Source organism: Mesocricetus auratus, unplaced genomic scaffold (genome assembly GCF_017639785.1).
Source record: "Mesocricetus auratus isolate SY011 unplaced genomic scaffold, BCM_Maur_2.0 Super-Scaffold_100014, whole genome shotgun sequence".
NCBI classification, from domain to species: domain Eukaryota; kingdom Metazoa; phylum Chordata; class Mammalia; order Rodentia; family Cricetidae; genus Mesocricetus; species Mesocricetus auratus.
Window position 1 is genome coordinate 63,325,015 of NW_024429197.1, and position 12,813 is coordinate 63,337,827.

Genomic DNA, 12,813 nt, shown 5'->3' on the forward strand with positions numbered 1-12,813 from the left:
TCCCAAAACCTAATAAATAAAATATAATGAATAAAATAAGTACAATTCAGTACTTTCTGGCTATCTAAAAATAATAAAAGTATCACCAATCTTTTAAAAACCACAACACAGGGCTGGAAAGATGGCCCAGAAGTTAAGAGCACTAGCTGCTCTTCTAGAGGACCTGGGTTCAATTCCCAGCACCCCCATGGCAGCTAGGAATTTTCTGGAACTCTAAGATCCAACACCTCACACAGACATACATGCAGACAAACACCAATGCAATAAAATAAAACCACAACATAAATATAAATATACCTCATCATATATGCTCCCATTAATATCTGCTCCATAAATAGGTGCCACAAAAGTTAAGTTTTTCCAGTATTTGCGTTCCAAGTCTTCATAATCCAAGTATCTTGGAGTACAGTATCTATAAAAATTAAAAAGTAAAAACCACAGACCAGTAAGGCAATTTTAAGGATTTTCCACCCATCTAATCTAATTTACTTTCTAAATAAAAATACTGTACACTCTCAGTGTCAAATTTATTAAGTTATACATAAAAGCATTTATACTTAAAAAAAACTCTACAGAACTGTTTATTCTTTACCAGTAAGACAAGCACTTTCATAAAAATAATAAAGGCAGTAAATTATAAGTCATTATTTTATCTTTCAGAGTATTTCTAAAATAATTATACAAGAACATTGTACAAAATTATATATAAAAAGAAATAGAACATATGGAATAACTGAGAAAAAAACCTGCATAAAACTCCAAGACAATAAAACTAAAATAAGATACTCTGCAGTTATTGAATTGGTACTGCCTAATACAATAATGATATGGGGGGGGGGGAAATGAAGACACTTATGTTGGAGTGGAAGACTAAACTAGCACATTATAATTTCTCAACACATAGCAAGTCAAAAGCATATGTAAAATTGGGGGTTGGAGAAATGACTCAACAGTTAAGAGCACTCACTGCTCTTTCAGAGGCCCTGGTTCAATTCCCATAATTCACATGGCAGCTCACAACTGTCTCTAATTCCAATTCCAGGGAATCCGACACTCTCACACAGCATATAGAACACCAGTGTTATAAAAAAAAAAACAGTATGCATGCATGCATACATACACACACACATAAAATTGTTCTGAAATTTAGAAATTCATTTTACTAGCACTGAAATGCAGAGTAAGGAGATATATTGTAGTATAACTAGAAACACAGAATGAGTTACTTTCCTAAAGCTGTGATAAAATACTCTGACAAAATAAACTAAAAGAAGAAAGGTATCACTTTATCAATGAAGCTTGAGATATCTGATCCACATGCATTTTCACTCAGGAATCAAAGAAAAACTAATGCTCAGCTCAGCTCAGCTCAGCTCTCCTTTTCTGGATCCCAGCCCATGCAATGCACTATCCAGTTAAGGTAGGTCGTTCCATCTCTATTAGTCTAACACAAATAAACCCTCACAGGCATGCCCAGAGGCCTGTCTTAAGTGATCTTAGATCCTGTCATTTTTGCAATGAATATTAACTACCATGATTGACTAGCCAGCAATTAATGATTACAACATAAAATAAGGGCTGGAGAAATGGCTCAGTGGTTAAGAACACTAGCTCACCTTCCAGAGGTCCTCAGTTCAAATCCCAAAAACCAAATGATGGCTCACAACCATCTGTAATGAGATCTGGTGCCCTCTTCTGGCGTGCAGGGATACATGCAGACGGAATACTATATATGTAATACATAAATATATATTTTTTTAAAAAGAACATAAAATAAGGTAGATCGTCTTTCTATTTAATAACATTAAAATATTTCTACACTGAATATATCAGTATAGAAACTATTGTGTATGTTGAAATCCCATTGATTTTTTATTAAAAATTAAAAACAGAGGTCTAGAGTTAGGAATGTACACCTAACTTGCATGGAAAATTATCTACTAGACAGGATGCCCTGGAGTTAACCAAATCCCCAGAATTGCCTAAACACGGTATGGTAGCACATGCTTACGATCTTAGCACTTGGAAGATGAAATGAAAATCATAAAAAAAAAAAGGTACCTCAGCTACACAAAGAATTCAAGGCCAACCTGGGCTTGACAGAGATCTTGGGGATACAAAAAAAGGAAAAGGAAAAAAAAGAGAGAAAATATATATATCAAGCTACTAAAATTAACAATTATCTTCTTGAGCATAATAATGGTACATGCCTATAATTTCAGCACTAAAGAGGCAGAGGAATTAGGATCAAGAGTTCAAGGCCAGTTTGGTTCCAAAGAAAATTCCAGGTCTGCCTGAACTGAAAAAATTCCATCTGTAGGGTGAAAGGGCTGAGAAAGAGTTCCGTGGTTAAGAGCACTATTGCAGATGATCAAAGTTTGACTCCCAGTACTCAGAAGTGGCCAGTTGCAACTGCCTGTAACAATAGCTCGAGGGAATCCTACAATTCTGGCATCCTGGTTACAGGCATTCATGTGCACACAGACACACACACAATTAAAATTAAAACAATAAATCTTGATTGTGAATAGATGTGTCTGCCATTAAAAGCACTAGTTGTTTTTCCAAAGGACTGGAGTCTGATTCCCAGCTCTCATATGGCAGCTCACAAAGGACTGTAACTTATCTTTCTGGGTGGTGGTGGTGCACGCCTTTATTTATTTCCAGAGCTTGGGAGACAGAGCAGGCAATCCTCTGAATTTGAGGTCAGACCTGGTCTACTGAGCAAGTTCCAGGACAGCCAGGGTTACACAGAGAAACCCCTATTTCAAAAAAAAAAAAAAGTTTCTCATAGAATAATTACTTTTGTTAGTTTTAGATTTTAAGCAATAATATTGTCACAAAAGATACTGTGTAACTCAACTTGACAGGATATAGAATCACTGAAAAGATAAATCTCTAGGCACGTCTCTAAGAAATTACCTACAATACCTGAGGTGGGGAAGACCTACCCTAAATGTGGAAAGTTTCATTCCGACTTGGGTCCTGGACAGAGCAAAAGGGAGAAAGTGCTTGCACCAGCCTTCACCTACAGGGCCCTCTGCACTCTCAAGATAGATGATCATTGCTTACTGCTCTTGCTGCTTAACAATCCCAGGGATGGCAGACTGCATTCTCTGGAACTTTAAACCAAATGAACTCTTCCTTCATTGAACTCCTGTCAGGGCATTTTGTCACAGCAATAAGACAAGTAACTAATAAAGATACCTGTTTTTTTGTTTTTGCTTTTTTTTTTTTTTTTTTTTTTTGGTTTTACGAGACAGGGTTTCTCTGTATTGTTTTGCAGGCTGTCGGTCCAGCCCAGCCTCGAACTCACAGAGATCCGGCTGCTTCTGCCTCCCGAGTGCTGGGATTAAAGGCGTGCGCCACCACCACCCGGCCTGTTTTTTTTTTTTTTTTTAATGAAGGAATAAGCAAGGAAATGAATTCAGAAAACAGCAAAACTAAAAGGAAAGAAAGAAGGTCTAGCAAAGGCAGAAATCCTATAGTGTATGTTTTTAATTACTTAAAGAACAATGAATATCTATATTCACAACACTGGCAGCAAACTGGTTATCTATCTACACAGGCTAAGAAATTTATTTTTTTATTTATTGCTCTTTCGAGACAGGGCTTCACTGTGCAGCTTTGTAGACTAGGCTGGCCTCAAACGAAGAGATGCACCTGCCTCTGCGTCCCGAGTGCTGAGATTAAAGGCGTACGCCACCACCGCCTAGCTAAGAAATTTATTTTCATTACTTTATCTGAAACCTGGGACAAATTTCTGACTTTCCATGAAAGCAATCTTACTCTGTAGTCAAAGTAAAGTCAGAATAAAAGGACCATGAGCTTTACATCATTTGACAAATTCTATTAGTGGGTTCCAGGTGTATCAGGGATTTCAGGGACAAACTAAACAGACTAAACAAGCCAGCCAGAAATGAATGCTGGGGCTGACAACATGACTCACCAACCAAAAGTACTTTCTGCTCTTCCAGGGAACCCAGGTTTTATTTCCAGCACCCATGTCAGCTCTTAACTGTCTGTAACTGCAGTTACAGTGAAGCAGAAGCCTCTTCTGGCCTCTGCAGACATGAAGTACACACATAAAGTTAAAAAAAAAATCATGCTGGGCACTGGTGGCACATCTCAGCACTCGGGAAGCAGAGGCAGGTAGATAGATTTCTGTGAGTTCAAGGCCAGCCTAGTCTACAAAAACTAGTTCCAGGATAGCTAGGGCTACACAGAGAAACCCTGTCTCAAAAAAATGAAAAAATAATTTTTAAAAAATTGTAGCTCTCCGCACTCTACTTGACGAGGAACCACTCAGAGTCTGGCAACACCTCAGCCTTGGACCTCACCCTCAGTCCTCTGCCCTCTGCTTGAGGTAAGTGTGGGTTCTCCTGTCATCCCAGAATAGGAGCTTGCTGGATCTGCTGGACTTGTACTGAACCTGCCCCTGCAGGACAGACCACCCAGGGTCTGGCCACACCACAGACTTGGCCCTCCACCCTCTGACTTCCACTTGAATGTTGCCCCCCAAGCCACCGGGAGACTAGAGGAGAGGGAGAGACCCCACCTATGCCCACTCGAAGAAAGGATGGTAAGATGACAGTATAAGAACACACTCAACAACAGAAAGACCAATATGACACATGTAGAGACTCACAGCAGCAAGACTTGAAAATCCCAACACAGATGAATCAAAAGAGAAGGACCTTAAAAATTATATTACGGACGGGCATTGGTGGCACACGCCTTTAATCCCAGCACTTGGGAGGCAGATCTCTGTGAGTTGGCGGCCAGCCTGGTCTACAGAGCGAGTTCTAGGACAGCCTTCAAACCAATACAGAGAAACCCTGCCTCAAAAAAACAACAAAAAAATTATATTATGAAAATGAAAGAGACCATTAAAAAAGAAAGGAGAAAAGCTCTTAAAGAAATACAAAAAAAAATTACTAGAAATGGAGGAAAAGACAAACCAGAAAATTCAAGAAATAAACAAATCTCTTAAAGAATGTAAAGAAAGCCAAGAACAAACAACCAAACAAGTGAAGGAACAATTCAAACAGTTCAAGGCTTGAACACTGAAATAGGAAAACACACAATGAAGGGATCTGGAAACAGAAAAGCTAAATAAACGATCAGGAATTGTATGTGAGTGTAATCAATAGAACACAAGAGATGGACCAGAGAATCTCAGGTGCTGAAGATTCACTAGAGGAAATATAGTCATCAACCAATGAAAACCTCCAAAAAAATCCCTAACACAAAATATCCAGGAAATATAGTACAACAAGAAAATGCCAAACCTAAGAATAATAGGTATAGAAGAAGGTGAATACAGCTCAAGGGTACAGAAAACATATTCAACAAAATCATACAAGAAAACTTTCCCAACCTATAGAAAGACATGCCAATGAAAATACAAGAAGCTGGGCTGGAAAAATGGCTAAGAAGTTCAGAACACTGGCTGTTCTTCCACAGGTCCTGCAATTCCCAGCAACCACATGGTGGCTCACAACCATCTGTAATGAGATCTGGTGCCCTCTTCTGGCCTGCAGGCATACATGGAGGCAGTGTTTTATACATAATAAATAAAACCTTTTTAAAAAAATACAAGAGCCTTACAGAACACCAAAAAAAAAAAGTCCACTCACCACATAATAACCAAAACCCCAAACATACTAAATAAAGAAAAGAATATTAAGAGCATCAAAGGAAAAAGATCAAGTAACACATAAAGGCAAATCTATTAGAATTACTCCAGACTTCTCCATGGAAACTCTGAAAGCCAGAAGGTCCTGGATAGATATTCTACCAACACTAGGAAATCACAGATGACAGGCCAGACTACTATATCCAGCAAAGCTTTCAATCACTATAGATGGAGAAAACAGGATATTCCAAGACAATACCAGATTTAAACAATACATAGACACTAATCCAACCCTACAGAAAGTTCTGGAAGGAAAACTCTAACCCAAGGAAGTTAACTATGATCAGAAAAAGAGAGACAATAGATAATCCCACTTTACCAACAGACAAAAGAAAAAAGGGGTGGAAATCCACACACAATTCTAACAACAACAAATCCAAAACAAACAAGAATGAATAATCAATGGTCATCAATATCCCTCAATATTAATGGTCTTAACTTGCCCCCAAAAAGACAGGCTAACGAAACGGATTCGAAGACAGAATATATCCTTCTGCTGCATACAAGAAACATACCTCAGCTTCAAAGACAGATGTTACCTCAGAGTTGGGAAAAGATTTTTCAGTCAAATGTACCGAAGAAACAAGCAGGGGTAGCAAACATAATATCTAACAAATTAGACTTCAAACTGGAATCAATCAAAAGAGATGAAGGAGGTCATTTCATACTCATCACAGGAAAAATTCATCAAAATTAAGTCTCAAGTCTCACCATCTATGCTCCAAATACAAAGGCATACACATTCGCTTAAAAAAATTACTAAAACTCAAATCACATATAAAACCTCACACACTTATCGTGGGAGACTTCAACATCCCACTCTCATCACTGGACAGGACCACCAGACAGAAACTTACAAAGAAACGCAGGAAACAATAGAAGTTATGACCCAATTGGGTTTAACAGGTATCTGTAGAATATTCCATCCAAACAAAAAAGAATATCCCTTCTTCTCAGCGCCACATGGAACCTTCTCAAAAATCAACCACACACTTGACAACACAGTAAACCTCAACAGAAAGAACTCCATATCTTATCAGACCACCATGTGTTAAAGTTAGAACTCAACAACAACACAAATTGCAGAAACCCTACAAACTCATGGAAACTGAACAATGCACAATTGCACCATTCCTGGGTCAAGGAAGAAATAAAAAGAAATTCAAGATTTCCTAGAATTCAATGAGAATGAAGACACAACATACCCAAACTTATGGGACACTTTGAAAGCATTACTAAGAGGAAATTTCATAGCACTAAGTGCCCACATGAAGAAATTGGAGAATAGTAACACTAGAGAATTAACAGCAAAATTGAAAGCTCTAGAACAAAAGGAAACAAACTCACTCTAGAGGAGTAGATGCCAGGAAATAATCAAATTGAGGGCTGAAATCAATAAAGTAGAAACTAGGAAAACAATACAAAGATTCAATGTAACAAAGAGTTGGTTCTTTGAGAAAATCAACATAATAAGACAAATTTTTATCCAAACTTACCAAACCGCAGAGTGTGAACACGGAAATTAACAAAATCAGAAATGAAAAGGAGGACACAACAATGGATACTGAGGAAATCCAGAGAATCATCAGGTCATACTTGAAAACCTGTACTCCTCAAAATATGGAAATATAAAGGAAATGGACAATCTTCTGGATAGATATCACTTACCAAAATTAAATCAAGAAAAGATAAGCAATTTAAATAGACCTATAACCTCTAATGAAATAGAAGCAGTCATCAAAACTCTCCCAACCAAAAAAGCCCAGAGCCAATTGGCCTCAGTACAGAATTCTACCAGAAATTCAAAAAACAGCTAATACAAATTCTCCTCAAAGTATTCCATGCAATAGAAGCAGAAGGGTCATTGCCAAACTCTTTTTACGAGGCTTCAATAACCTTGATCCCCAAGCCACACAAAGACACAACTAAGAAAGAGAACTTCAGACCAATATCCCTCATGAACATTGATGCAAAAATACTCAATAAAATACTGGCACATCGCATCCAAGAACACATCAGAAAAATCATCCACCATGATCAAGCAGGCTTCATCCCATGCATGCACGGTTGATTCAACATACAAAAATCCATCAATGTAATCCACCATACAAACAGAAGCAAAAAACACATAATCATGCCACTAGATGCTAAAAAAGCCATTGACAAAAATCTAAAATCCCTTCATGATAAAGGTCTTGGAGAGATCTGGGATAACAGGAACATACCTAAACATAATAAAAGCTATATACAGTAAACTAACAGCCAACATCAAACTAAATGGAGAGAAATTCAATGCAATTCCTCTAAAATTAGGAACAAGACAAGGCTGTCTGCTCTCTCCATATCTCTTCAATATTGTACTTGAAGTTCAAGCTAGAGCAATAAGAAAACAAAAGGAGATCATGGGGATAAAATTGGAAAAGAAGAAGTCAAACTTTCAATAATTGCAAATGATAGTTTACATAAGTGACCTGAAAAACTCTACCAGGGAACTCCTACAGCTAATAAACACCTTCAGCAAAGTGGCAGGATACAAGATTAACTAAAAAAAAAAAAAAAAAAAATCAGTAGCCCTACTATATACAATAGCCACAAACAACATAAAATGCCTTGGGGTAATGCTAGCCAAACAAGTGAAAGAACTTTGAGTCTTTAAAGAAAGAAATGAAAGATACCAGAAAATGGAAAGATGTCCCATGCTCTTGAATAGGTAGGATCAATGCAGTAAAAATGGCAATCTTGACAAAAGCAATCTACAGGTTCAATGTAATCCCTATCAAAATCCCAGCACAATTCTTCACAACCTTGAAAGAACAATTCTCAGCTTTATATGGAAAAACAAAAGACACAGGATAGCCAAAACAACCCAGTTTAGCAAGGCAACATCCAGAGTCATCACCATCCCTGACTTCAAGCTCCATTATAGAGCTATTGTCCTGAAAACAGCTTGGTATTGGCACAAAAACAGACAGGTGAACTGATGGAATAGAATTGAAAACCCTGATGTTAACCCACGCACTTACAAACACCTGATTTTTGGCAAAGAAGCTAAAATTATACAATGGAAAAAAAGAAAGCATCTTCAGCAAACAAATGGTGCTGTCATAATTGGATGCTGACATGTAGAAGACTGCTGATAGATCCGTATCTATCGCCATGCACAAAACTTAAGTCCAAATAGATTAAATAAATGGGACCTCCTGAAACTGAGAAACCTCAGTAAGGCAAAGGGGACACACACACACACACACACACACACACACACACACACACACACACACACACACACACACACACACAAGACAGCCCACAGAATGGGAAGATATTCACCAACCCCACATCTGACAGAGGGCTGATCTCCAAAATATACAATAAACTCAAGAAGTTACCACCAAAACACCAAACCTTCCAATTAAAATGTGGGGTACAGAACTAAATAGAGAATTCTCAATAGATGAATCTATAATGGCTGAAAGACACTTAAGAAAGTGTTCAACATCCTTAGTCATAAAGGAAATGCAAATCAAAACAACTCTAAGATACCACCTTACACTGGCCAGAATGACTAAAATCAAAAACACCAATGCTGGAGAGGATGTGGAGAAAGCGGAACATTCCTCCATTGCTGGGGGGAGTGCCAACTTGTAAGACGACTTTGAAAATCAGTATGGTGGTTTCTCAGGAAAATGAGAATCAGTCTACCTCAAGATGCAGCAATTCCACTCTTGGGCATATACCCAAAGAATGCACATTCATACAACAAGAACACATGTTCAACTATGTTGTTAATAGCAACATTGTTTGTAATAGCCAGAACCTGGAAGCAACCTAGATGCCCCTTAACTCAAGAATGGATGGAGAACATGTGGTACATTTACACAAAGTAATAACTCAGCAGAAAAAAATTGAAATCTTAAAATTCACAGGAAAATGAATGGAATTGGAAGAAAATATCTTGAGTGAAGTAACCCAGTCACAAAAAGACAGGGTATGTACTCACTCATATATGGATTCTAGACATGGAGCAAAGAACTATCAGCCCACAATCCACACCGCCAGAGAAACTAGGAAAACGCATGATTGCCCCAAAGACAGGGAGGTCTAGAACCCCTGAGCAAACTGGGAGGGGGGGGGGGTGGCAGAAGGGGAGGGGGATGGGAACAGGAGAGATCGGGAGGACTGAGACGGAAGGAATAGAGAAGGGCAAGAAAGGAGATGCCTTGATAGAGGGAGTCAGTATAGGTTTGGAGAAAGGTCTGGCACTTGGGAAATGTGTGGGGATCCACAGGGATGACCCCAACTAAGAATCTAGGCAGTGGTGGAGAGGCTACCTTTGATGTCCTTCCCCTATAATGAGATTGATGACTACCTTGGTTGCCATTCCTAGAGCCTGGATCCAGTAGCTGATCGAAGCAGAAGCAGACACCAACCACACCATACTTCTGGAATCCAGTTGTGGAGAGGGAGGAGAGATAAGCAAAAGAGCCAAGACTGTGTTGGAGAAACCCGCAGAAATAATTGATCTGACCTAGTGAGAGGAAGAGACCCAGTCGTAAAGCTGGGGAACCAGCATAGGACCGAACCAAGTCCTCTGAATGTAGGTGCCAGTGAGGAGGCCTAGGCAGTCTACAGGATCTCTAACAGTGGGCAGGTGGTTATCTCTAGTGCACAGATGGACTTTGGGAGCCCATTAACTATGGAGGGATACTATTGCAGCCCAGATACACGAAAGAGGGCCTAGGCCCTCCTCCAAATGATGTGAAGTACTTTGATGGTCCCCTGTGGAGGGCCTCACTATCCTTGGGGAAGGGTGGGAGGTGAGTTGGGGGGGTTCGGTGGGGGACATGGTAGGATGGGAGGCCAAGAATATTTTTAAAAAAATTGTAAGTCCATATCAGATGCTAACAAAAGGTAGGCATTACCTAGAGCCCAAGCACAGACCACTGGTAAGAGTGGCTGCTCATGACAACTTCTAGAGAAATGTGAAACTGAACCCTTCGGAACTCTGCACTACATAGTGCGGTGATGTTGTTGAGTTTTTCTGTTGTTATTGTTCTCTCACTTTATTTTATTTTGGATGGGTGGACATGAGTACAACTTTGGGAATCTTCTCTCTTTCAACCACATGGAGCCAAACTGAGGTCATCAAGGCTTGTGACTGTAACCATTGAGCCATCTCACCAGCTCAGCTCTCACTATACTTTTTCGGTTTATTTAAGAGTTTTTAAAATTTTTTTATCAGTATCTGTGAATGTATGCCATGTACAGGTGCTCTTGGAGTCTAGAAGAAGCTATTAGATTCCCTGAAGCTAGAGTTAGAGATGGTTATGAACCTTCCAGCATGGATGCAGAAAACTAAACTTAGGTCCTCCGAAAAAGCAATATGTACACTTACAGAAATTATCACTGTATAGCTAACTGAGAAATTCTTTAAGCTTAAATGCTAAAATAAAAAGCATTAAGTTTGGTCTTGTTAACTAAAGTGAAAGTGTCCCAAATCTAAGAATTTCAAATGCATACTGAAGCTGGAAGTGAGCACTTCAGTAAACTGTACCGGATTCTACTGAATACTGGTGCAGAGTCCATCACAGCTGTTACAAATGTCAATGTAGTCAAAAGGGACTCAAAAGTGACCTTCTCAGAAACTTGTACTCACTGTAGCACAGCTCTTAGAAGGCAGGCTCATAACCAGGCACCTCCTGCCTTGGCAACCCTACAATTGTACTTACAGGTTAAGAGCCACCACAGGCATCAAAGTTTGCCATGGAAAAGCTAAATAACCCTGGGCAGAAAGCTGAATTTCTGTGGAGCTTGATCATTAGTCTTTAAAATAGAGATGATATCTTTGGACTAGACTGATCTCAGCCCCATTTGCTACCAGGGACCTTGTAGTCACCATGGCAGACCCAGGAAAACTACTGATGCTCTCCCTATCCTCCTGGACCACTCCAATTGCCTATGCCCAAACCAACTGGAACCACAGCCCTTGTCCTGTTCCCCAACCCTATTCTCAGATCCACTCTGGTGAACCATAGCTTATCTGTAGCCTCTGCAGCCCCCAAAATTAGTCTACTCAGTCCTGCCAATGCTTTTCCCAACCCCCAGGCTCAGCAATGGACCCACATCTGTGTACCTTGTCAACAAGTCTAGTCTAGTGAGTTCCACCAGACCCTAGCCAGGCCATACCTGACTACAGGCATACACCAGATCACACATCTACACAAGGATCCAGCCTGGTGAGTGCATGAAACCTCATCAGTCTATGCCACCCTCATCCCTCAGGCCTTGCCTCGGCCACAGAGCTTGTACATAGGCCTAATATGAGGCAGTCAGAACCTCACATCAGACATACAACCAATAAAAGAAGTTCACATGCTCAGTCAGGTCATATCATAAAATCTCAATATGTAAAGCCAAGGCATTATATCTTCCCCACAAACGCATCAGTCCTACAGATATGTTCTCCAGTAAGTATTCCCTACATGAACCCCAGGACACAGAACTTTAACTTCATCAAGCAACTTTAAAGACACAGACAGCTCAAACTTAATGAATATAGCAATTAATATGCGAACAAAGTTCAAGAAGCAAACATACAACTGTACAAAATTAAGATGCTTGGGAATTTGAAAAAAATTAAAATTTTGAGAAGAGCTCAATACAAACAAATAAATGAAGACAGAATTGCAAAACACAGTGACACGACTGGGAATTCAGATGAAAGCCTTATAAGCAGAATGGATTAAGTATTAGAAAAAATGCCAATATGAAGAAATAACAGATCTTCAACAAGATCAAAGAAAATATTTCCCCAAATTAAGGAAAATCACAAATATATAGTATGAAAAAAATCCATCTTTCTATTATCTACAAGAAATTAATTTTAGCTTCAAAGATAGGCAATTCCTTAAAGTAGAAGGCCAGAAAAATGTATTCCAAGCAAAAAAGACCAAGAAGCAAACAAATGCCCTACCCTAATAGTAAACAAAATAAACGTGAAAATAAAACTAGGGACATTTTATTTTAATCAAGGAAACAACCAAGAAGAAACAATCCGAAGAATTTATTCACCAAAGTCTAATGTACCAAATTTCATAAAAAGAAAACATAATACT

At 39.0% G+C, this 12,813-nt stretch overlaps 1 protein-coding gene across 6 annotated transcripts in view; it reads right to left on the reverse strand.

The window, feature by feature from the left end:
• Window positions 1–12,813, reverse strand: part of LOC101844032 (lysine-specific demethylase 4C) — a 164,967-nt gene that overhangs the window by 129,237 nt on the left and 22,917 nt on the right. For 5 of the 6 annotated variants that reach the window (XR_005881384.1, XM_040757297.1, XM_040757295.1 and 2 more), the window contains exon 4: window positions 298–412. The exons of the other annotated variant lie outside the window; for it this stretch is intronic. Coding sequence is in view for 4 of the 5 variants with exons in the window: in XM_040757297.1 (XP_040613231.1) it covers window positions 298–412 (115 nt within the window). In the remaining variant the exon portion in view is untranslated. The remainder of the gene's footprint in view (window positions 1–297; window positions 413–12,813) is intronic. 6 annotated transcript variants of the gene reach the window in all.